This window comes from Calonectris borealis, chromosome 1, assembly GCF_964195595.1.
Source record: "Calonectris borealis chromosome 1, bCalBor7.hap1.2, whole genome shotgun sequence".
Lineage (NCBI taxonomy): Eukaryota > Metazoa > Chordata > Aves > Procellariiformes > Procellariidae > Calonectris > Calonectris borealis.
The window spans coordinates 23,011,194-23,037,170 of NC_134312.1; the positions used below are offsets into that span (position 1 = coordinate 23,011,194).

The following is a 25,977-nucleotide window of genomic DNA, read 5'->3' on the forward strand; positions in this document are numbered from 1 at the left end:
CTACGAAATGTTGTTTCTGTCAGGGATGTGCATGAAGTGGATCAGGACGGGAGGAACCAGATGCAAAAAGAGGAAGTTTGTCATTTGTACGCGGAGACCAGAGAGGATATGTACTTTCTTTTTTTTTTTTAAAGAAATGTATCTGTAAGTAGTTAGACTCCCAACAAAAGAGGAAAAAGCTGATGACTTCTGTCAATAGCCATCTTGATCAAGTACATCACAATGACTACTTGCATTCTAAAGCATTTCAATGTCTTCTTACTGAAGCCTCTTGATTTTCCAGAGCAGATGCTTAAAATATTCGGTAGGCTATTTTTGCTGGTATGACTGTAGACAGTAAGGAAGTAACTGGCAGACCCAGGAGTTTCTGCACCTAAGAATGTGACATGTAGGAACAGGAATTAAAAGGACTGCACCCTTCGGAGTTTTAGTTAAAGTAAATCTCACCTGTTTGGGGGCGAAGAGCATGGTTTAGCTGGCGTTCTCATCCCACTGAATGTTTTATGAGTGTTCACAGCACCAAAATAATGTTAACACTTTGGGGAGAACGCCTATATTTTCTAAACACTCCTCTTAATGCAACCCTACTGAGACTACATGAAATAGCACTTATTCCTGGTGCTAATGTACACATCAGCCTTCCTGTAAGCTGAAATACTGATGCTGTGCTGCAATGTTTCTTTAACAATAGCAGTATTTTTTTAACTGCATTTTATTATCTCCTGGCAGGTAGCAGCACTGGAACTACACCAGTCTTCGTTCAGAAAATTTTACGTTTCAGTTCAATAACCTTCTGAAACAGGATCCTATTCTTACTGATTCTCCTCATTAAATTATCCATTTATTGACAGACTTTTCACTCTTAACATGGCAAAAACATCTAGACCAGAGCAGACATATCCTTCACAATGTTATTACCACTTCACCTGAACAATACTTGATTCAAGAACCCAGTTAACATGAGCAAAGTGCCTTGGAGCACCGAAGCTCTATGCGTTATCCTAAAGACAATTTTTGGTAGCATGCATAAATTCTTGAATGCAAGCTTCAGATTCTGCTAGGAAGCTATCCAACAGTTGTCTAAATTCTAAGCATTCTTGTCTGTATATGCAATCTCTACACAAAATAAAAAGCTAATCAAAAGGGAATTAGAAAAGACTCAGGAGAAAGTATTCTAGGCAGCATGCAAAATGGAAATGAGGAGTGACTTGGCAGGGAAGGAAAAAGTGAAGAGGAAATGGGTGAGGGGGGAAGGGAAAGCAGAGCAGCAGAAAAAACAACATAAACATGAACAAAAGACAGTAAATAGAGATGACAAAAGGAGAGAACTAGAGCAGGTAAATGTTGCCATGAGTATGGCAAAAGAAGCTTGAACAGGTGTTTGTATGGCCCAAGAGCTATCCGTCCATTCTCAGATACTGTACAAGCAAAGGAACAGGACTGCCACCCCCCTCCCCAGACCCCTACGAACAGGAACCCAACTGGCACTCCTGCAGAAGAGGGACCCAAGACTGAAAGCGCTGGAAGCTCCAGCTCCTTTCCACCTACATAAAGACATTCATGTTCAGCTTGCCTTCTGTACTCTTTGACAATACAGAGCTTTTCTGTCAAACAAAAAAAATGGTGAAAGCCCTTCCAAGTTGCAAGCTCATACTTCAGTGAAATTTAATGCCAGGCTAAGGCCCGACCAGGAAACAGACAAAGGAGAGGCGCATCATTGTTTTTAAGCAGTGTCAAATCGCATTGTTTTTTCCTACCACAGATGAAGTTAAATTCTGATAAACTACAAGGCTCACCGAAGAAAGGAAATTAATATTTCATTCTCTATAGAAAAAGACAGTAAAATGGCAAGAACAAAAACTAACTGAGAAACAAGGACTGTATAGATTTACAGAGCAAAGACCTGAGGGCTTGATACAAATCTTCCTGAACTCAGTATGAACTTTCAATTGACCTCAATTTATATACATTTTTTAAATCAAGCCTGTTGAGCATTTTGGTATACAACCAACCCAGAACCAGTCTACAGATAGAATGTAGAAATGAAGCCTGCAAGGAACTGACTTGGAGGCTTAGCAAAAATCTCTCTTATCCCTTCACAAAACATCACTCATGCAGAGTTTTTTCTCCATGCATTTAACTGTCACATGTAAACAGGTTGTTACAATAGAAGTGCAATGTGACAAAAACGATGAACAGACTTCTTGCCTTTGACCAGACATAAATACAGATACCATAAAGTGCTTATGTACTTTACACAAAGGACAAATGCATATTGCAGGTAACATCTTTAAGACAAAAAAAAAATCCAAAATAGAGTCCATCAAAGTTAAAAGGTGCAAAAAGAAAATATGCATTACAAAAATGAGAGGCTAAGCTTGGGAAGTTGGAAGTTTTACAGTGAAGATCTACTGAGTGGCATATTCCTCCTTCCCAGGTGTTGCAAGTATTTTTCTCTTATAAAGCCACAACTGAGCGCTAGTTCAAACAGTTGTGTGCTTTGTTCCCCCTGCCCCACCAAAAAAGCAATCTAAATAAACACAGATGGGCTGTCTTTAATCCAGATACAGTAGACTTTAAAAAGTACATGATTTTAATGCAAAACTTGGCAGACCCTTTCTTAAACAGCTATGTTGCTGATATCTGTAAAAGAAGAAACAAATTACTGACCCATTTTCTTTTTTCTCTGCATGCTAGCAATACTGCTTTCAGCTTAACCCAATTCCTAGCACAGACAGTGCTGCAAGAATGTCCCTAAAGCACTGGACCACTCCTATTTCTTAAAGATATTTCCAACTAGGTGTATTATTGTGGCTGGATGAATTGGTTCAAGAAGAATCCAAAATTTAATGGAACAGATACAGTAAAAACTGTTCTCAAGTGTTTGCTGTGCAATAGGAAATGACAAAACATCAGAGTCTAGTAGCTGAATAATGTCTTATTTCCTGCTAGTAATTTGTAATTACTGGTGATTTGTAATTGCTGGTAATTTCCTGCTGGTAATTGTAATTACAGTTGTGCTCTTCAAAAACACGGGGGAAAAGACAAAATATTCAGGTGCACCACTTCTTATAGAAGATCTAACACAGTTACAGAGACCAGATACCAATTTACTAAAACTATCTCAGCATCCCTGCTAGTTGCCTTGTAACTGGAATGAGAACTGCCCTCGTTTTTATAAAATCCTGGGAATAGCAGCTTACATCAAGAACTTCCTGCTCTTTTCCCCTGTGGTGGGTTGACCTCGGCTGGCCACCAGGTGCCCACCGAGCCGCTCTCTCATTCTCTCTCCTCAAGCAGGACCAGGGGGGAGAAAATACTATGGAAAAGCTTGTGGGTCGAGACAAGGACAGGGAAATCACTTACCAATTACCATCACGGGCAAAACAGACTCAGGGAAGAATAATTTAATTTATTGCCAATTAATAACAGAATAGGATAGTGAGAAATAAAAACCAAAACTAAAACCACCTTCCCCCCACCCTTCCCTTCCTCCCAGGCTCAACTTCACCCCTGACTCTTCTACCTCCGCCCCCCCGCGCAGTGCAGGGGAATGGGGAATGGGGACTGTGGTCAGTTCATCACACGTTGTCTCTGCTGTTCTTTCCTCCTCATGCTCTCGCCCTGCTCCAGCGTGGGGTCCCTCCCATAGGACACAGTCCTTCACGAACTGCTCCAGCATGGGTCCTTTCCACGGGATGCAATCCTTCAGGAGCAGACTGCTCCAGTGTGGGTCGCCCATGGGCCACAGGTCTTGCCACAAAACCTGCCGGGAGCCTCTCCAGTGCAGGGTCTCCATGGTCTGCAGCTTCCTTTAGGGCACATCCACGTGCTCCAGCATGGAGTCCTCCATGGGCTGCACTGTGCATATCTGCTCTGATGTGGTCCTCCGTGGCTTGCAGGGGGTAAACTGTGTCACCATGGTCTTCTCCACAAGCTGCAGGGGAATCCCTGCTCTGGCGCCTGGAGCACCTCCTCCCCTCCTCCTTCTGCACTGACCTTGGTGTCTGCAGGGTTGTTTCTCTCACATATTCTCACTCCTCTCTCACAGCTGCTGCACAGTCGTTTTTACCCCTCCTTAAATTTGTTATCGCAGAGGTGCCATGAACATTGCTAATGGCCTCAGGTTTAGCCAGCGGCGGGTCCGTCTTGGAGTCAGCTGGAACTGGCTGTGTTTGACGTGGGGAGCAGCTCCTGGTGTCTTCTCACAGAAGCCACCCCTGCAGCCCCCCACTACCAAACCTTGCCACACAAACCCAATACATCCCCTTTAATTCCAGCTCTGTTTTCTTCAGATGTATGTCAACCACTCACAGTTGCTCCGCTTGCCTTCCACATTTACTGATCCAACAGACTTCGGTGTCAACCCACAAACTCCACTCTGTTGGCCTCTGTGAGATAATCTAGGCCACTAGGACCAAAATATGTTTCTAAGCTATTTCACTGGGATTAAATTAATTATTCATCCTTTCCACTACACTCAAGCTAATTTTTTACAGTTCATATATTGCTTGCCTGTAAAATTAGAGCAAATGATGTTTTTCATCTCTGGTGAATAGCATGCCTCTGCTGGAAACCTGTTTCCCAGACAGTTACCTGCAACTAAACAGACCACTCCACTTATATGGTTCTTGAGAAAACACTTATTAGGACATGGCTTTGTAATTACAGATCTAAGTACAAAACTGAAATCATAACTCCACATTCAATGACCAGATTGGAGATGGATTCCCTTTAGTTTAAATAAAGCCAATTTCCCCAAACTTGGCTTTAGTTTCTGCATTTGTAAAATGGGAATTACAGCATTTAAATGCACAATTGTAGAAAAGAAAGGATAATTATTTAGCATATGTAAAAGGCTGTGTGAGTGAAAATCTACCAAATGAAGAACACAGAATCTGAGGTAGGGTCAAAGAGAAATTAATAATGCAGGACTCAACAACAAAGTATATTTACTAAGCTTTGTGATGGGAGTAAAACAATTTACTTGCCCTTCTGTATCTGTTAAGTACTGAGCGACAAAGGAATCTTGGGTACGCTGTTCCTGATGTTCTTGTCCAGGTCCTGCAATATTATTTATTTTTAATAGTGTTTGGCAATGCAAATATAGATCTGGAAGGATCACCATCCTGATGGATGTGCCAGACCTTCCTGTATCAAAACCAGTTCTGTATTTCCACTGCACAAGCACATCCCTATGCAACACACCTTTCAGCACACCGATTCCACTGATCTCCATACGAGCACAAAGGAAAGTCTGCCCATTTGTTTTATGTTGCAGGCACAGGACCGTAAAACCAAAATTGCACAGTGCAAGCAGCAGCCAAGGAATAACATGCAATTCCAGGCAGTGCCTTTCCATGGCCTCATTACAACATGCATCTCCAGAGCAGCAAAGGGAATTAAACGGCCATCACTGCAGGAGAGCCTGGCTGAAGCCTGCAGAGCTAGGTCAAGGTTTTTCTTCTCTTGGAATCGTGTCACCAAAAGAAAAAAATAATGAAGAAGTAATAGCCTTTTTATGATCAACAGTTGTGTACATCCAAAAAGCAAACACTGTAATTTCAGAACTGCAGTACCAATCTAGACTGAGAAGCATTTTCATATCACATTAATATAGCTTATAGATGGACAGGGAGCTTAAACAGTATCTTCTTTTTGTGTTGTAAGATAGGAACTTTAATAATCACAGTCCATTTTTTAAAAGCCAAATAGAGGAAAAAACCAGTAGCAATAATAAACAGTATTTAGCATATATGTATATACCATACCTATATCTGTACCATACATATAGGTATGGTATAAATATCCACACACACACACACATCCACACACACCCCAATCGCATGTATATGTATATAACACACACGCACACACATATATATGCTCTTCAGAAGAGCACAGAAAGATACACTTGGAGCAGGTTGGGTGCAGAGTGCCTCAGCAACTGTGTGTCAGACCAGTATTGGTAAGCCATGGAAAAATTTTCAAATTAGAGAAATTAGAGAAATCTGACGACATAGCTGAGGGCTCAAGTCAAGGGGAGTCCTTCTGCTGAACTCAACAGTGGTTTCATTCTCAGTCTCTGTGCTCTCCAACTAGTCACAGTAAGAGATGTGGCAAAGCAGCACCACAATCAACTACTGGGAAAGAAGGCAACTAAAAATCACAGCAGGGACATTCTGGTGTACTCAAGTAAGGAAGCCAAGGTCGTTCTGGATCAATGTACTATAGAAATCTTGAATGACTATCTTTTCTTTCTGCTTGAAAAAAGCCACAGACAAAACCATCATACAAAAAAACCCCAGATAACATTTATCATCACAAAACAACTGCTATGCAGAATGTAATTACTTTTACTATACAAGGCAAGATAAATTTTATCCTGCTATCAAATGATAAGTATTTATAGCTCTCCATAATGGTTTACTAGGAAAAAAGATTGCGAAATCAAAATAATAGTAAAAGTGGCAAACCTTTAAGCCTTTCAACATCTGATATACCAGGAACTGGATTCGGTCTTCAGTTAGTTTCTCATGCTTCATTATCTTACTCAAGTCTGTTCCCATAAATGGCATGACAAGGTAGCTTAAAACAAAAAAAAAGGAAGAAAAAAAGACAGAATAACTTTAATTTGTCAAATAAATTGAAACATAATTCTATGATGTAGTTCAGTGACAATATTTAATTATAGATCATTCCATTTACCAAACAATTCCATCATCATCCCCCTCCCCTGCAAGTCTCTCTGGTTTTATCTATTTTGATTGTCATAAAGAGGTATTGCCCAACCCTGTCAGTGATTATGGAAAGATGCTAATTATCAGAAGAGTGCAGATTCTGAACTAGTTAGCCGTGTGATATTTCAAAGACACCTACACAGAAAACGAAGACATTCACGCAATGCTATCTATCTCACAATCATGATCACAGCGTTGAACTAGCAGCAACCAAACTGCCCAGATGGTTCATTCAAATAGACAAGGTCAGACGTAACGAAATACAGTCGATCAAATTAGGAGGCAACAATAACTTGCATTAATTTTCATCTGGGATGATAAACTGGGATCTTCGGTACTTAGTACTGGTAAGGGACACCAGCAACAGAAAGCTTGAGAATGCCAAGCTGGCATTTCAAGGCTAATCTTCTTCACTTAAGATCCAAAACTGTTCTTCACATTGCCTGTAGTAAACTCATCCTTCAGAGTCTACCCTTAAAGTCAGGCCTGAACACAGACAGACAGTCACGTCTGGCACCTGAGAATAAAGTCATCAGTTTTCCTCTTCTTACAAAGACGAGCAGATGCATTTTCATGAAGGAAAGAATTAGATGTGATCATTGTTTCATAGCTACAAATTTTATTATTTAGACTTAAATGAGTTTCCTCTGGTTAAAATATGCAAATTATAATTCTGCTGATTTCTACTATTAAATCTGTATGAAAACTTCATTTATTCTATTAGAATTCTAACTATAAACAACACAGAAATTGAATGTAAAGTCATAAGGGAAATGGGACACTGATTTAGTCACTAGCAGTTATATGTAGTATTTTCAACATTTCCTAGGTACCAAACACTTTTCCCCACAACTTTGGGGATCAGGACTCAGGCTCCCAGTCCCAGCATTCACTGACAAATTCACCATCCTTTGGATACAAAAGATGAGCAATTTAATTCTGTAACTACATAAGGACAGAGCAAATATGGAGAAGAGAATGACATTTCTTCTCTCTCCCCCAGTATAACATACAAGATGTTTCCCATCAAGAGACCAAGTGACTTAGGAAATGGAGTTTAACTTCTTTGTTGATGCTCCTGACTGTTGAAAGCATATTAAGTTCTCCTCCCACCTCAGACTAATTAAATACATTTTCCCATTTTCCCATAAAAAAACCTTCAGTGACTGTTCTAGAAAAAAAACAGAGGTAGAAAGAGGTGGGGCAAGAGAAATATCTACACATCTTTTACTACTAGTAGTGACCTTCAAGCATTCATTAGGATTTTGCTTGCTTGCCATCATCTGTACAAATCCCAAGGCTTATGTGACTAGACAAAGTCAAAACAATATATAACCATTAAGCACTGTAAAGAATATGATGAAAAGGACAAATAAGACTGTATTTTTACATACGCACAATTTGCTAAGTTTACAAATTGATGACTTCAAATCTCTTACAGTCAAATAGAGAGAGGTCTAGGTGGGTGGAGAAACAAACAAAATGTAAGGAGGGAAAACCCACTCCTATCCAAGTTTGAAAATCCAAACTTTAGAAATCATTTACGAGCAACACATTGGAACAAACAATGGGATCAAACCAATGCCAATGTGACGTCCATCTACAAGAAGGGCCGGAAGGAGGATCCAGGGAACTACAGGCCGGTCAGCCTGACCTCGGTGCCGGGGAAGATTATGGAGCGGTTTGTCTTGAGGATGCTCACGAGCCATGTGCGGGACAACCAGGGGATCAGGCCCAGCCAGCACGGGTTCATGAAAGGCAGGTCCTGCTTGACCAACCTGATCTCCTTCTGTGACCAGGTGACCCGCCTAGTGGATGAGGGAAAGGCTGTGGATGTGGTCTACCTGGACTTCAGTAAAGCCTTTGACACTGTCTCCCACGGCATTCTCCTAGAGAAGCTGGCGGCTCACAGCCTAGACAGGTGCACTCTTCGCTGGGTAAAAAACTGGCTGGACGGCCGAGCCCAGAGAGTTGTGGTCAACGGAGTTAAATCCAGTTGGCGGCCGGTCACGAGCGGTGTTCCCCAGGGCTCAGTACTGGGGCCGGTCCTGTTCAATATCTTTATCAACAATCTGGATGAGGGGATCAAGTGCTCCCTCAGTAAGTTTGCAGACGACACCAAGCTGGGCGGGAGTGTTGATCTGCTGGAGGGTAGGAAGGCTCTGCAGAGGGACCTGGACAGGTTGGATCGATGGGCCGAGGCCAATGTATGAGATTCAACAAGGCCAAGTGCCGGGTCCTGCACTTGGGTCACAACAACCCCAGGCAACGCTACAGGCTTGGGGAAGAGTGGCTGGAAAGCTGCCCAGAGGAAAAGGACCTGGGGGTGCTGGTTGACAGCCGGCTGAACATGAGCCGGCAGTGTGCCCAGGTGGCCAAGGCGGCCAACGGCATCCTGGTCTGTATCAGAAATAGTGTGGCCAGCAGGAGCAGGGAGGTGATCGTGCCCCTGTACTCGGCACTGGTGAGGCCACACCTCGAATGCTGTGTTCAGTTTTGGGCCCCTCACTACAAGAAGGACATGGAGGTGCTGGAGCGTGTCCAGAGGAGGGCAACGAAGCTGGTGAAGGGCCTGGAGCACAAGTCTTATGAGGAGCGGCTGAGGGAACTGGGACTGTTTAGTCTGGAGAAGAGGAGGCTGAGGGGAGACCTCATCGCGCTCTACAACTACCTGAAAGGAGGTTGCAGCGAGGTGGGTGTTGGTCTCTTCTCCCAAGTAACTAGCGATAGGACGAGAGGAAATGGCCTCAAGTTGCGCCAAGGAGGTTTAGATTGGACATTAGAAAAAATTTCTTTACTGAAAGAGTGGTCAAGCCTTGGGACAGGCTGCCCAGGGAAGTGGTGGAGTCACCATCCCTGGAAGTATTTAAAAGATGTGTAGATGAGGTGCTTAGAAACATGGTTTAGTGGGCATGGTGGTGTTGGGTTGACGGTTGGACTCGATGAAATTAGAGGTCTTTTCCAACCTTAATGATTCTATGAAACACTACGGGCTCACTTCTGTCACTTTGTCCACTACTTAAAAATTTGCAAACTTATTTTTATTACCAAAAATGTTTTTACAATCCACAGCTGGAATCCTCAGATAAGCTGAGGAGGTTAGGCACCTGATTACTAATTCACTTCAACGGGAACTTGATCCCTAACGCATTTAAGTTCTTTGCAAGTTCTGGCAGCAACCTGTTCTGGCACATTGTGTATGATAAAAGCACAGACAATGCAAGGAATAGAGATGAAGGGGGTGAAAAGCAGCTGGTAGAGTGGGACTTAAACTGGTAAAGATCTATGCATTTCTGATTTTGTACACCATTTCAATCAGCTGAACTTCTAAAACTGAAGGAAGTTCAATACAAGCATGAGCAGGGAAAGGACGCTGAATATTCCTTCATAAAGGAAATGGGACATTGTCTTCAACCTTTGTTATGTTGATTGGTAGAGTAGACGAGCAGGTGACCAGAGTGGCAGGTAGAGCAGGAGCATCCTAGGGCTAGAAGTCGTCTGAGACCTTGGGTTTCTTAGCTAATACCAACTTTAGGGACTGGCTCTGGTGAAACCACCCACCTTGCTCCTGCTGCTTTTAGCCACGAATCTGCTTGAATATAATCTTTATACAATAGGCCACAGATAATGTCTCATGACTAGTCAGCCAAAAGGAAGTCTCCCTTAAATGACCCATTTGACCTTGAATTCACAAAAGCAGTTTCTCCACTTTTCTTTTAAATGTCACACATCTACCTCTGCTCTTCTCTAACAGCTTGTCCAAAGTCTTGAAAGTAAATTTTGCCATAGGTCCACCTGATGCAGTTTCAGCTATAAAAATGTCCCTCCTACTTGACTTGCGCCTCCAAAACTTGACGGATGATTTTAAGGTCCCATTTAAAACAGAGTGCTTGAATGCTAATCATATATATGTGCATTTTATTACATATGCTATATAAAATGCTGGCACAATAGGCAATATGGACAACATCCTTTTTGGCTCAATGATCATTTTGTCCCAAATGATCAATATGAACACACGGTCCATGTTTTCTGTACTTCATTTTCTACATTTTCCTGTCAGATAGCTTTCTTTGTTAACTATAAAAATGAAAGTTTGTTTTTGAAACATAGCTACATTAGATGAAATCCAGAATAGTTCTACGAATGTAACATGAAATCTACATTAAGCCCACCAGGACTTCTGATCACTGTTTCTCTAGTGACTCTAATTCACAAGAATCGCAGCAGGATCCACAAGCAGAACAACAGACATGCTAAATACCTTGTGTCTGAGATGCTGCCAAAAGGTCAGGGAGATGTACATGCCTGGTGCTAGAAATGAACTATATCATGTGCTGTTTGGACCACTGGACTAGGAAACCAGTCAGGGAGTACAACAAACCACAGCACAGATAACCACTAAAAAATTCAGCAGCATCAGCAGTTTTGAATTAATCCTTGAACCAGGATGGATCACACTGGAGACGTGTCGTGTAGCAGGTATCATTTTCAGCCTACTTGTTTGGGTTAAGAACTGTCCTATCATTTGGGGAACCTGGACCTTAGGGTAAGGAATCAGTACTTGAAGGTGGATTAGGGAATCGACCAAACTGCCATTTACTAAGGGCTGAAAGAAGTACATATCTTATAAGATAGGTAACTGGTTCTAATGACAATCTGAAAACCCCAGCCTACCAATTTTGAAGTTGCACATAAGAGTTATATTAAGATGAAATTCAGAAAAGATCCATGAAGCAACAATTTTTGAATTCTCCATCTAAAAAAGCAACAACCTTTCCTCCTGCACAAGCAAGGATGCCCTGCTCCCAAACACAAACAACTTAGAACTTACAAGTCATTAAACTTCTCCAGTGTTACATCTGGTGTGAACACATCCAATATTCCAATGACCTAAAAATAAGGGAGAGAAAAAAAAACAAACATGGATTAATACTGATTTAACACAAAAAATCCCGACCCGCATAATAAGTGAAAAAATATAATCAAAAACATTTCCATAGTGAGACATTAGTTACAGGCATAAAGATGGCAGAAAGAATACCTAAAGTAGTGCCTAGCAACACCAGGATTTGTTATTTGTTAAATTTTATAACTCTGAGGGCTGTTTGACTCTGTGACAAAAAAAAAAAGTATTTACTTGAACAAAAAGTTCAGAGGCTAACAGTTTTATGTAAGGGGAGAGAGTATCTTTTAACTTGAACCACTCAAGTGTCAAAAATAAACCAGACAAATTGGTTTATAACCTGAAGCAGCCATTAAGTGCTATTCACCTAGCTGGGCCTGCTGCCGGACAATGAAGAACACTTTGAACATCTTCTAATTTCAGTAACAGGGTAATTTAGGTACATAGACTACAATATCCAATTGGGAGTACGGAGAAGAAACTAGGACTAAACTGTTTTTATAGAGAGTAAATTACAAGCGCTTAATATGATTTACCATGGCTTATACCTTAGGTTCTCCATAAGAGTATTTTTTGTCAAACAAAAGCATTCTATCACTCAAGAGAAATAACAATCCAGTAAAACGGATTTCCCACCACAGTTTTTCCTACTAGTCTGGTTTTCAGCAGAACTATACCAACTGACTAGATGCATTATGGTAACTGCCAATGCTTCTCTCAAGCCCATTAAACACCAGAAAATTAAATATACAGAACTCAATGCTCCAAAAAGAGGTAGCTGGAATTGTCTAAAGCCAGATCTCAGCTTGGATCCTGCTTAATCCAGGTAGTGCCTAAACAGCACAGGCTTTTAGAGTTGCTCCTTTTCTACTTCTACTACTAATTCACGACCATTTCTGTCTGCTCAGAGGAAGCCTCCGAATCCCTGAACTGCTCGTGGTGTTTCCCAGGTGCAGGCTGTCATGTCGATAGGGGTGTGCAGGGGTTTGCTGGAAAGCAAGCCAAAAGACTAATAACCTTTATAACCTTGTTCACACCTATCTCCATGGCCAAACAATTTAAGGACATCAGATTATATATCAAAATAAAACTGTACAGAATTAGAAACTGCAAGAAAGGCACCAGGGGTAACACCATATTATGTTGTCTGATGTTACCATCAAAGTACTAAAAGAAGGACTGCAAAATCCACTTTGATAACAATTAAGATGGATTTTGGACATTACTACTATGTCTTAATTGTTCCACAAAACAGAGTTCCTTAAAAAAAGTACGTGGAAGTAAAAAGAAGCGAGAGCAGAAATGCAGGAAAAAAATGCAAGAAAAGAAAGGCAACTTCCTTTATTTAAAGCTTTAAATAAAAATCTCCAACTGTGATGAAATCCTTACTGCACTTATTTTTATCTTTTCCACATTTAGGGGGAACTACTACAGTTAGCCTGCATATTATCAAAATGTTATAACAATGAACAAGATAGAAAAACTAATAAAGATGAAGACAGAAAATTACAACTCTTTTTCTTTGTAGCCACATATATCTTTGAAAAAAATCACTAATAATATTTTCCTGAGGACTGTTATAGGAAACTAATGAAAAAAGAATAATATAACTACCATAAAACAATAATTACACCCACAGAGGATGTGGTTATTATTTGAAGTAATACCTTCAGTGCTAAAATTACAGCAAGAATTTTTTTTTTTTTTTGCATGACAGTTTTATATATATATTCCATTTCTATGTGGAGGCAGGGAGAGGAAGGGAGGAGAGAGGAATTAGGAAGATGTACACGACAACAATGGAGCTTAATGCAGCTCTACGGGCATCTCCTAAGGCAGCGTGTGTACATACACACACACAGAGCATACACAGCCAGAAAAGTTGTGTCCTCTCCAAAGATTTCAGTATTAAAAAGAAGGAAGTTAATGTTTTAACAGTAATCTTATCCAATATGCTTTTCTTTCCCTATTAAGCCCCACTTTTTCAGAAGTCCTGCTTGTTCTCCTCAAGGAGGTATTTCCATGCCTTCATTTGCCTAAGCAAGAAATGGGAGAAAATAAAGCCCATCACGTCTGAATGTAGCAGTAAAAGACTCAGGACACCACAATAAGAAGGGACACAGCAGAGGATGAAATAGCGTGTCTGCCATACCACCTCCATCTGTGCACCACGGCATTATCAGGCGCCCGCTGTGAAATGCGGGAGCATGAAGAACACATTTCCATAAAGAGCATACCAGCCCCAAAACACACTTAATGAAGTTCACTAACATTTTACTGCTTCTCCATTCAAGCAAACAGAGTTCCCGGTAGTTACTTAATACTGCCTGATACACAATATACATTACTTCTGAGGTGAGGTTGCAAACTCATGGAGACAAGCTTATCATTCCTGCAAAGCCTCCGCAGTAAAGGAGACCACCAAGACCAACGCTCAGCTCCTGCTGAAGGGAACTGTAAATAATAAACCAGAAAACTCTTTTAACATGCCAAGGATTTCAAAATACTTCTTTTTCTTGCCTTACAAAGCAAGCTTTCTAAAAATCCTGAAATCCATTTCAGTGTCCAAAATGGTAAGACATACTTATAGTTAATCAATTTAAAAATAAAATAAAAGTGAGGGACCCATTTCCTTTTCCTCAGTGATCTTTAATAGCTGCACTTTGGGATGATTTTCCTGTACTGGAACACAGTCATTAGTATTTCCATTTAGGTCACAGCTTTCTGCAGATATGTTAAGCACAAGGAGGTACAGGATAAAATAAATCCTCCGAGGAAGAGACAACTCCAGCTACTTCTTCAGGAAAAGGAAAAGAACTGGACAAAGTGTAGGAAACTCCCTCTTCCATAATATCATGGAAAATCCTGCATCTGTCTAAAATGCTCTCAATTAAATACAGTATTTGTAAAAAATCTTTACAATACTTAAAGATAATGCCCCAGCACAAAAGTAACCCACCATAAAACAATTACAAGAATCATTTATTTTTCATAGCGTGGCCGATACGAAATGTAACGGAGGTATCTGTGAAACGTTCTGTAGATCAATTTTTGGTGTTAATTCAGCACAATTACGGATACTATCAGAGATGGAAGCACAGCCGAGGAATGAACCCAGTGTACTCTGTGATGGCAATGAAAAGTATCTGTGGAAACCAGCAGCAGCACTGCCCTTTTAGGGTCTCATTTTTTTCCTCTGCCAAAAGGGAATTTCTCAAATGAATTAGCCCACAAAGGATGCACCTTGTTTCCTACCACCCATCTGACTGAAAACCAACCTGCATTTCTGCAGCCTCCACTGAAGTACCTTCCTTGCTTGTATCTTGAGGAGAGCGCATAATACTATGTCTCTCCCATCTTCCTGCAAAGCAAAATCACAGTAACAGCAAAACTACCCATCTACCGGTCTAACTTGTTTTCCACAGGTATGCTTTTACTCAATATGTTTACTTTGTTGATTGTTTCTCTTCCTGCTGAAGCCAGTGGGGAGTGGGTGGCAGTGTCTCCCACCCTTCTTACCGCTATTGTCCATCCCCCCCCCCCAAGACATTTATACTGACCACCCTGACCGACTTTAACTACTGTCAACAAATACATAACAGCCTTGCGTTGGTAAGGTGGTTTCTGCCCTTCCCTTCTCAGCTGCCTCCTTTTCCAAATGTCTCTCCAGCAGTGGAGCACAACAGCGAATGGCTCCTCATCTCTATCCTCCCCTGCACTTTCAAGTGTTGGATTACTTTTACTCAAGGACCGTTCCACTGCATTTCTCTAAAGGGAAGTTTCTGATGTAAGCAGCAGCACATGAACGAAAGACTTGGATCTTGTATAAATTAATAAGTAAGGTAGGTTATGTCTCATACATTAAGTGCTGCTTTCTCTTGAGGATGTTATGCATGAAAACACAGGGAAGTTGAATGGCTTTGGCACTTGGGCTACAAACGCAAATACGATTTTTACGAGAGATCCCTGCTGGGGTGCACAGAACTCACAGAACATACATATTATGCTGCATTAAATTTTCTGCAGGGTTAGCTTCAACTTCCTGTTCCTGCGCTGTTCCACATCACAGGGCACCTGCATCCTTTTACTACACTAAGAAGTCTCAATCTTTGTAAAATTTTAACTATCCACGCACAAGGCTTGCACCACCATCACCTTTCCTCCTCACTGATTAGAGCTACATGACACAAGGGATGCCTGCTGACGGACAGAGAGCTCCTTTCCTCTTCTCCTGCCAGTCAGCACAGCGGCAGGCACAAGCCATACCCACGCACCTCACCACGCTCTTCTTTCAATGGACCCATATGTAACACCGGACAGATCTAAATCCTGCGGACAGGTACATCATCATCTCTGGACTGGATAGCAATCCAAAGCAAAGGTTTGGGTTTCAGTGCTGTCTTATTTTCATCTACTGGACTAGGCTAATCAGTCTGCTTTATTAGTACCCAAGGCTGGGGTGTGAATAAATGGCTATCAGCTGAAGCCCAGCCTAGGTAAAACACCTATTAGGCAGGTTTGTGAAAATAAGCAGAAGTGACAACCAATACCACTATGTCAATTTGTTGGCTTTTGAGTACCAAAATAAGTGATGCTGGTGTCCTGTTAGCTCCCTAGCTGTGCTAAGCTTTCAGACCACAGAAAAGCAGCCAGGAGCATTTCTTCCCTACAACCTTTTGACAGCAATAAACTATACTGTTATAACTGTATTTTTGCTTTCATAAGGACCCATAAGGAGGTTTGCCTTCGCCAGCCAGGATTCCTGAATTGCACTTTACTTGTGTACCCAAAGGATGTGAATTTTTAGCTGGTGCAGTCCTGGAGGACTTGCTGCAGGAAACCTCTTCTAACCTAGTGAGCATGTTTTCATCTGCAAAGGCATCACTCATCTACAACTCCCTTCTTGGTCTGATTTTGTACACTGCAGAGGCTGTTGTTCTTCTCACATCAGGCTAGATGAACTGCAAAAGGTGACAGTTTTAACATTTTCTCAGGCAGGAACATAGAGTGCCCCACTATTTTCTCTGGAAAAAACTCCTCCCTTGGTTTATATTGTGTAGGTGTAAATAAAAAGCCCAACATTTTTTCAAAATAAAGAAGTCAACAGAATTAAATATTAGCCAACCTAAAAGTGAAGGCCTGCATCATCCTCAGAAACATAACTGTAGAGAGACAGACAATTTGGTGTCTGTTGGATACCTGAGTTCCTTCCAACAGGGGGAAAAAAAGCTACATGGTTCTCATAATGCAAAACACACACTGATCTTCAGATGTGGGAATACACCAGAGAATAATTTCCACTCAGAGCAATGAATGAGAGCAAAATACAGTGTACCTTTAAACAAATACTGCAGTTCCCTCTTACATACAGGGTTTCCAGGAAGAGAAAACATCTGTAGAATATTAACTGACCCAAGAAACATTTAATGGGCATTTGTCAAGAATTTTATGCCAGAAACACATATAGAATTTAAGTTGGTAGAATTGGGTCAGAATTATGTATGTACACATAGGTATATCCATATATACATACACATATGCATATACCACACTTTCAAAAAATCCACACTCTCTTCTGACACAAGACATCAGCACGAGCCGCTGCTTTTCTCTCTCTCTCCAGTGCCATCTCCCCTCGCTAGATATTTTGCACTCCTGCTGGCAACTTCAAAACTTCTGTTAGCAAACTGGGAGGTGAGAAGGGCACCAGGACTGGACGAGTCACTATGCAGTTGTTTCAACAAAAGTGGGTATCATGCTATCACTTCCAGTCCAAATGCAGAATAAAATCCAAGTTATTTGCCAAATGAAACTAACAGTTCTGCACCTCCGCTTACTTGTCTGTGTTTAGCTTTGCATACGCAGACATCTCCGTTAACTTCAGAAGAATACACGAATGCAGAGCTATGCAAATGTTTGAGAGTTAAAGCAAGGGCCAAAGTTAGCATGCTGGCCATATTTTCACTGGTTTTCATTTTAAGTCAGAGCCATAATAGATAGTTTTAAGGGTCCTCACTTTAACTGAACTCAAAATGGAAAGAAACAGGGAACAAAAGCAGCACTACCAGAAAAAACTTCCTAAAGGTAAACAGTCTGTTCTTCTATACAAGACGCAGCAGATGCCAAAGAAATAATCAAGAGCTGCTAAGGCTGTAGTGGGATGAATACTTCAAGCTAGCATGAATAAATGAAGAAAAAAACCCCAAAACAGCATTTTCTTCATTCTGCCTTAGCTGTTTTTATTCCTCATTTTCACACCATTCCCTCTCTTGTGCCAGAATATCTGTTTATGCAGCTACACAGTGATCCGGCAGCTTATCCCGCTGGAAACTAACTTTTCTTTTTGGCAATGTCTGAGGAATTGATCTGGGTTAGACTAGGCAACAGAAGTAGCTCATGATGTTTGTGAAACATCCCAGATGTTCTCAAATTAAAAGGCCTAACAAAAAAAAATGGATACCAGTGCCATTAAAGACAGTGATTTGTCTCCTAACAGCCAGGTCTGGTCCTCTTCACACACAGCCTCTGCTCCATGGTCCTCAACACCATTTCTCCTCTGGATTTGTTTGCAAAGGGTTGATGAGAAGTCACATGCTACCAAGTTTGCACAGTTTACATAGAAATATCCCTCACTACATTTAAGTAATGTCCCGCTTGAGAGACATTAGGGAGAACAAAGGTCTAGCATGTATAATGAAGATGGTCATGCCAGCAACCACAGTTGCCTCCTCCTGAAAACATCTAAACAAACAAGCAAATTGACCCATGAGTTAACTTCCTTACAAGGTAAAACACAATTCCAGTAAAATTCAGTAGGATGACTCCTACATTTGTTTTTACAGGACTCCTGGTCATCCTACAACCCTTCAACATTAAGGAGATGAGCATATTCCTCAAAGGGTCTATAAAGGAGGTCATCCAGGGTATTAAGCAGAAGTCTTCCTCCATTTTCTTCACTGAAGCGTGACATGCTGATGAATTATATCACTGTGGCACAGGTTTAATGGTATCTTCTGCTACCTTAATGGAGGATCAGAGATGCTATTTTTAACACAATGTGTCAGACCATTACAATTTCTTCCATCATTCTGATTACAGCGTAAGATTAAATAAACTGTGATAATGTATTGCTACATGCTTAACACAACACTTCCCCAAAAGCTATGAAGGGCAGAGATGGTCCGTCGAGAGGTAATCATGGTGAAACAAACAAAACATCACACTTTTCATGGAATCCAACATCAAATGCATCATGATTACAGCGGTCATTTTAAGAGAAAAATAGATCAGAAGAGCAAATTGGGTGTAATTTTAACTATCAAATAAACAGAACCTTGAAATAGTTTATATCCTGAAGTAGGAAAAAAGCAAGATCAAGATTTGTGCTGGCAGATTAAGTGTTGCAACAATATCCCGTGTCTAATCCATAGTGGCAGTACCATTAGACTGGCTATCACACACCACCTTCTCTACATACTTAGATTATCAACACCCAAGACAAGATAACAGTGGCATCGCTATTTTGTTGTGGTCTTTGACACATTTATTAATTTTTAATAGCAGTTGTATTTATAGTACAGCCAGAAAGACAGGTAACTGCCATTTTATAGAAGTATACTGTAACGTATTAGTGAACAGAAAAATCAGGAAGGATACTTGAATCATAGTTCTATTCTACTAATTCCTGTTATAAGGAGATATGCACCCACGTGAGTGGGGCCCGTTCAGAACTCCATAGCCAGACCGACAAAAGCCACGATGGTAGCGACAGAGAACAGGCAGCTGTGTGTATGGACACTACTGTCCTTATCATTAAGAGTGTGCACAGCACACTGTGGGCTGCTGATGTGAAGCGGAAAGGACCTTACTGTCTGCCTGTAAATCCATCCTTTGGCAGAAATATGCAAAAAAGAGGCTCTTTGACAGAATGGTGGTGGGTGAAAGGGGAGGGCTAAAAATCCTGACGATGATGGGCGGAGCAGCTAAAGGAGTATCCTGAGATCAGCACAGGGACTAGAAATCCTAAAAGGCGTTGCTGCTATTCCTAATTCACCGTGGGCGAAACGACCGACAGAAGGGCGTGAGGCTGGGATGGTGGATGGAAACTCTCTTGACGGGCTGTACTGCCACCTCAGCCTCATTGCAGACGGGTGGAGCAGTCAGCTTCTGCCTCCATGGGCCGCAGATCCCTGCAGGATCATTTATTCAGTCTTTGTTCTCTAATAAGTAGATGCCATAATTCATGGTAAAACTTTTCCTTAGTACATAGACCAGATTCTTCTTTCTGTGGCCCAAACTGTTTCCTAAGACTGTAAATTATTCCCTTCCTTCATATATATTGATTTGTAACTTTTACAGATCGTGCTTATGTTCCCCAGTGAGCATTTTCTTCTAGACTCTTTAATTATCAAACGAGTCCATGGAGGGGTTCCAGAGTATTATCCTGAAGGGCATACACCGCACAAAAACCACCGGGAGTGGAAAATGCTACCCAACAGATTATTCTGGGAAATGGAAGAAAAATAATCTCAAAATTCTGGACACAGTTAGGAGTTTGGCAACTGCCTGAGCTGCTCTGCTCCCAAATGTTCAGTAAAGAAAATGCTGAGAGTATGAAACATGCATGACACAGAAGTTCCCTGCAAATGTTAACTCTTTAACATATACAGCAGTGGTTATAAAGCAGTTACTTCAACGAAATGAAGTAAAGCGATCAAATGTATTAAAAGATTCAGACCAAAATGTTAACAGGCACACAGGTTCTTAAACCTACAAAAAGGTCTGTTTTTTTCTGGACAATCAGGACATCCAACAGATTATTCTTCAAAATGAACCTGGATATTGTTGGTACCCACAATGTTAATACCATAATGTTAAATGGCAATGACTGGCTATTGTTATTACCAGTTTCTCTTATCCTCACTTTCGATCTCTTAGCTTTCCTTGAAGGCCATCTGAATGGACATGTGCTCTAATCTCCTACATTATTAACATTTTAAACAGATTCTTATGCATCATTTTAACAACTCCCTCCGACCTCTTTTTTTCACATGCATTCATGATGAAAGTGAAGCATTTAAAGTCACTACTGTGATCCTCCAAGCCCACCCTGGGACTCCTCTCACCTGGAGTCTGTGCTTTGACCCCACAATAACTGTTTTCACACAAATCTCTCCTCCTTTATTTTTTTCTTAAACTGCTAAACACCGTTGGAACTAAGTATCTTTATCTCAATAACACTTTCAACACTTCTTTCTACGGCTGTTCTTCTTTCACGTTACGTGGGAATCTGTGCAGAGCTCTGTATCCTATTTTCTGCTTCCCACTAAAGCAATCTATAATATTTATATATTCACGAACTTCTCCTGTTTCACATTAGTATGAACCCAAAACTTTCAAACCCTTCATGAACAATAAAAAAAAGGAAAACCCTACTCCCTCCCCAAAGATATGCATGTGTACCATAGCCATCTTCATGCAGGTTCAGAAAAAAAGAGATGCTGGCACCTGAGACCCACTGGCACAGACCCATGCTCTGCACTCTCCTGCACCTCACAGGAACGTAGCGATGGAGACTGCAATGTCTGCTCCTTAATCTCTCTCGCTAGCTCTGAGCACAAATTCCACCGTGGTCCTAACCTTCCCCACCCAACCTTTCCTACATGGAAATGAAGTGGTGTTTCCCACAGGATATTCTAGTTTGTGCGAACTGATGGTGGCAGATAAAGGACAGACAGACAAAAGACAGACAGGCAGGTCTTGCCCAAAGCCTCCTGAATTCCATGCAGCCACACATCTGTCTTGTCCAACTCTGCATAATTTTCTTTCTGTTTTTAGGGTGTGTAAACCGCCTTGGGGGGGATATCTGCTAACGACCCAACTCACGTTTTCGTGCTTCATGTGTTTCAGGAGGCGCAGCTCTCGGTAGGCTCGTTTGGCAAAGAGTTCAGACTGAAACGGGCGGTACAATTTCTTAATGGCCACTTTGGTACCACTTCTTCCATCGACGGCTGAGCTTTAAGGGAAAAGGAAGAGTTTGGTGAGCGAGGACCGAAGCGAGACTGCGGCACGCGGCCGCATCCTGCCCTGCGCTGCCCGGCCCTCAACCTGCGGCAGGCCAGGTGCCTGCCTGGCCTCCCTGTGCCGAGGGAGGAGACCACCTCCCCAAAACACCTCGCTAGCAGCATCCGGCGCCTAGTTTCATTCTTTTAAAACGCTGCCAGGCCCTATGATGAAAAGTAGCCAATTTTCAAAAGCTTTAAAGGGGAACATCTGGGGAGGAAGAAAAAAAAAGCAAAAACCCCAAAAGATCCCACAAAACCCCAAAACCCACCAACAACACAAACCCAAACCAGGTGTCCCGTCCCAAGGGCCAACACCCCGGGTTTTGGGGACGCTGCCGCTCCGGGGCAGCCGCACCCCGCGGGCCGGGGCCGGCCGCCGCGGGCAGCGCTCCCCGGGCAGGGCTGGGCAGGGCGGGAGCGGCGCCCCGGGCTCTGCTTGCTCCGGGGACGAAAACACGAGTGGTGCGGAACGCGGTACGCCTGCCGCTCCGCCGCGAAGGGCTGGGCTCCCCCGGCGGCACAGCCCGCCTCCCGGCGCCCAGCTCGGGGCGGCCAGGTGGGCAGCGGGGCCGCCCCCTCAGCCCCCGCGGGGTCCGGCAGCACCGGGCGGGGCCAGGCCGGCTCAGGCACAACAACCGGAAAAAGTTGGCGAGGGAGGGCCGGGCCGGGCCGGGCCGCGTCCCCCGGCCCGGGGCAAAGGCCACGGCGGCGACCCGCCGCCGCCCCCCCCCGCCTCCTCCCGGGGCTGCCCTGCCCCGCCTGGCCCCGCTCACCAGACGGCTCCGTAGGCGCCGGACCCCACCGGCTGCAGGTCCCGGTAGCGGTCCCGCACTTCCCAGAGGGTCTTGGTGATCTCCTGCCGGTAGAAGCCGTTCTTGGGGGAGGACATGGCGCTGCGGCCCCCCGCCGGCACGCACCGACAGAGAGCCCGGGCGGGGGGGGAGCGGGAGCGTCCAGCGCCGCCGAGCCGGGCTGCGGTGAGGGGCTGGGCTTGGGCGAGCGGCGCCTCCCGCCCCGCTCCCCGCGCACCCCCCGCCGGCAGGCCCGGCCGCCCGCCCCGCGCCTCCCCCGGCGGGGCTGGGGCCAGGCGTGCCCGCCCCCCCGCCCGGGCTCCGGGGGCTGCGCTCCGCGGGGGCGGAGGGTGGCGAGCCGCGGGGTGTCCCGGCGGGGGCAGTGAGCCCGTCCAGCCTGCCCATGCCCGGCGGCAGCGGGGAAACAGGTGCCGAGGCTCTCGCTGTCTGCAGAAGTCCGTGCTATGGCGCGGGCAGCGGATGCGTCCCAGCCCTCCGCTCCTGCCAGTACGCGCCACGGCCTGGCGCTTCACCCGGGGCGCGTTTTGGATCTGGTAAGATGCAACGTGGAAGTGTTAAGGAATACGAGGGGCTGTCATTGATGAGAGCTGGGAGTACTAAAGCGAGCTTTCAAATGACCTTTGCACAAAGGTGTACGGCTGAGGGCGTCCCAGTTCATCTCGGGGTCAGACCCCAAGTTTCAACATTTCCTATAGCTGTGTAGAAACAAGCACACACTTGATTCAGTTGCTCAGAGCATGGCTGGTGCGATAAGAAACAGTTCAAGCAGCAGCTTCAAACAATTGCCGTGCTGGAGTACGGAAAGTAGCGCCCTTCTGGATAGCTCTATAGTAAATAGGCCTGGACCGGCACGTGTAAGGCAAAGACCTGCTTTAAAAAATGGTTTACGTGTTCTCTGTGTGAATATAATAAAAATTCTTGTCCTTCGGGGTCTAGTAAAGCCTTTGTTTTGTCTGACTTCACCCCTGAGCAATGTCGCTGCGGTTAGATAACTCAGACTTGCTGTCACTAGAGTTCAATTTGTGGCTTAGCTCGGAAGGGGCAATCTGGCCAAGTTTTGCTGTTCCCGATGCCGTTTTGGTAGCTGCCATGGGCCTGGACCTTTTCGTGCCTAACTACCGAACGTGGAAGAGCAGCCCTGACCTCCCTCCTCCCGTCAGTTACATGTCAGGTACGGGAGGAAAACACCATTTCTGAAGTTGCCTGCAGAGCAGCCCTGCAAATTCGCTAAGCCCGGACTAACATCCCTCCACCCAATAGCTGTGTTTCCCAGCGCTGCTCTCTGCCGACCTGCTCGACTCCCTGGTTTAGTTAGTACGGAAACAACCTTCTGACAGTTGGCAGGTAATGTGAGGCTCCTATCAAGTGTTAGATTAATGATACATGTTTGTTTTTAAAGTCCACTGTCCCAGCAGATTTTTTTTTTTTAAATTTCTGACATCACTTTTATGCTGTGTTTGCTATTCAGATGATAGCTGGAGTGAAATGTGGTATGGGCAAGGTGAAGGATAGAGCAGCTTTACCTTCCACTCAGTTTTGAGCCAGTCCATTAGTTAAATTACTTGTAATGACAACAATATATGTGTCTAGTACAGTAAGGATTAGTTCTGCTTTTGATCCCTCGCCTGTTTGTCTTTATCCAGTTGCGGCAAAATTATGCTTTCTTACTACTTGCTTTTCATCAAGGCAGAAAGTAGATGATTTTGATACAATAGATGAAAGTACTAACCCAGCACAAAGAAAACATCACTCTTGTGCAGAAGCTGAGAAGATTACAGAGCAACTTTTGTGAGATATTTTAAATTCAGTGATAAAATTGGCCAATGCTGTTTTCCCCATGTTTTTCCCTCGTGTAACTATTTAGGTATACTTTGCTGTAAATGGATGAGGTAGCAGCGTAGGTCAAATACAAGACCACTTTTTCTCATCAAGTCACACACACAGCAGATGAACCGATAAACTTACTGAAAAGACTAGGGAATCAGCACTGCTGTAAGAAGGGAAGCTTTGTCTAATAAAATCATTAGAAGTGTCTGTGATGGGAGCAAGAGGAGAAACCCTCCACAGCTGGTAGATCTAATAGCAGCGTCACAAAATGCATGAGCCTCAGCATCCTCTAGGCTCGCCTGGATATATGGTGATGTATTTTCACAAAGACAATCTGCTGCAATGAGACTTATAGGATACTACGGCCATATCTTATCCCAGGCAGTGTGTGCTTGACAGGGTAAATTAAAAAAAGAATGCTGTCAGATGTTCCTGCTTTTGGCATATATTTATTGTAAAGTTTATAGAACAAAAAGGGACCTTCTTCAGACATCATGAATAAAAGATAATAAATGCAGTAATGATGCAAAAATCCCACTTTCCTAATGCCTATCCCGTAAATGGAAGGATGGCAAAGTTGTTACCATGAAGAAATATTCATTTTGATACCTTTTTTTTTTTAAAGAGCCAACTTCCAATGTGTTGGAAGGTTGCCATCAGCTGCAAAGCATATGAGGTAGATGGGATGTGTACAGTAGTCTCAGGGGACTGAGAACTCAGTTTACACTCCAGCTTGGACATGAGGCTTCGGTGCTGGAGCAGGAGCTCTGCAAGAGAGCCGTGAGAAAGCTCACCCGTTTTCCTGAGAAGTTCTGCAGGTACGGAGTCTGGTGAGAGAGTTTGACGGCAACGCTGCTCACAACAAACTGTTTATTAGCAATGATAAAATGGCACAGCTTAGTTTGTCAGGAGCTGAACTGTGGGCGGGCTGCCGGGCCCTGGGCGAAGGAGGTATGAGCAGGGAGAGGGACTGGGACCTTGATCCCCCAGTCCAGGCACTGGGAATGTGGATTAAACTGGGGAAAAGCAGATCATACAAGGTCCTTGGAAAAATCAAGCGTCTTCCCACCTTTCTGTCTGTTTATGTCTATAAGATGTCTTTCACATGGCCATTTTATTCTTGATACACCAATTCACAAATGAATATGTTAGTTCTGTAAAACACACCCTAAAAGTCAGTAAACATAAAATCTTGCTGAATTGTCAAAAGCTGATTCCTAGAAAATTTTTTTTAACCAGCTTTCTATCCCCACCTTCAAAAAGTACTCTGTTCTTGTCGACTTACATACATTGCCATGGAGGGAGTATGTCCATTCTATTTATTACAAGACGTAAAGCTTAAATAAAAAACAATCTCAGTTTTCATCTGAAAATATTCCTCTGCTATTGTGTCCCCACCCTTCCGCAGTGGAGCTGCTGCCAACTATTTTGCAACTTTTCTGGTTTTGTCTCTCTGCCCCCTGAGCAGGGTGCTTCAGTTCCAGTTTCTGAGACATGGAGCACCCCTGGGGGCCTCGCCACGCTGCGAGAGCACTCAGCCATCAGCAGAAAGGAGTAAATATGCACCACCGAAGTGTTTTGTTTTGTTTTTTAAATTATTTTTTAAACTGGCTGTTTCATTTGTTCAA

At 43.2% G+C, this 25,977-nt stretch overlaps 1 protein-coding gene across 1 annotated transcript in view; it reads right to left on the reverse strand.

The window, feature by feature from the left end:
* MAPK12 (mitogen-activated protein kinase 12) overlaps window positions 1–22,701 on the reverse strand; it is a 40,760-nt gene extending 18,059 nt beyond the window's left edge. The window contains exons 1-4 of the mRNA XM_075146608.1: window positions 22,484–22,701; window positions 21,532–21,661; window positions 11,575–11,633; window positions 6,477–6,588 (exon numbers count right to left, since the gene is read on the reverse strand). Coding sequence (XP_075002709.1) covers window positions 6,477–6,588; window positions 11,575–11,633; window positions 21,532–21,661; window positions 22,484–22,599 — 417 coding nt within the window. The 5' untranslated portion in view covers window positions 22,600–22,701. The remainder of the gene's footprint in view (window positions 1–6,476; window positions 6,589–11,574; window positions 11,634–21,531; window positions 21,662–22,483) is intronic.
* Between the last annotated feature and the right edge of the window lie 3,276 nt (window positions 22,702–25,977).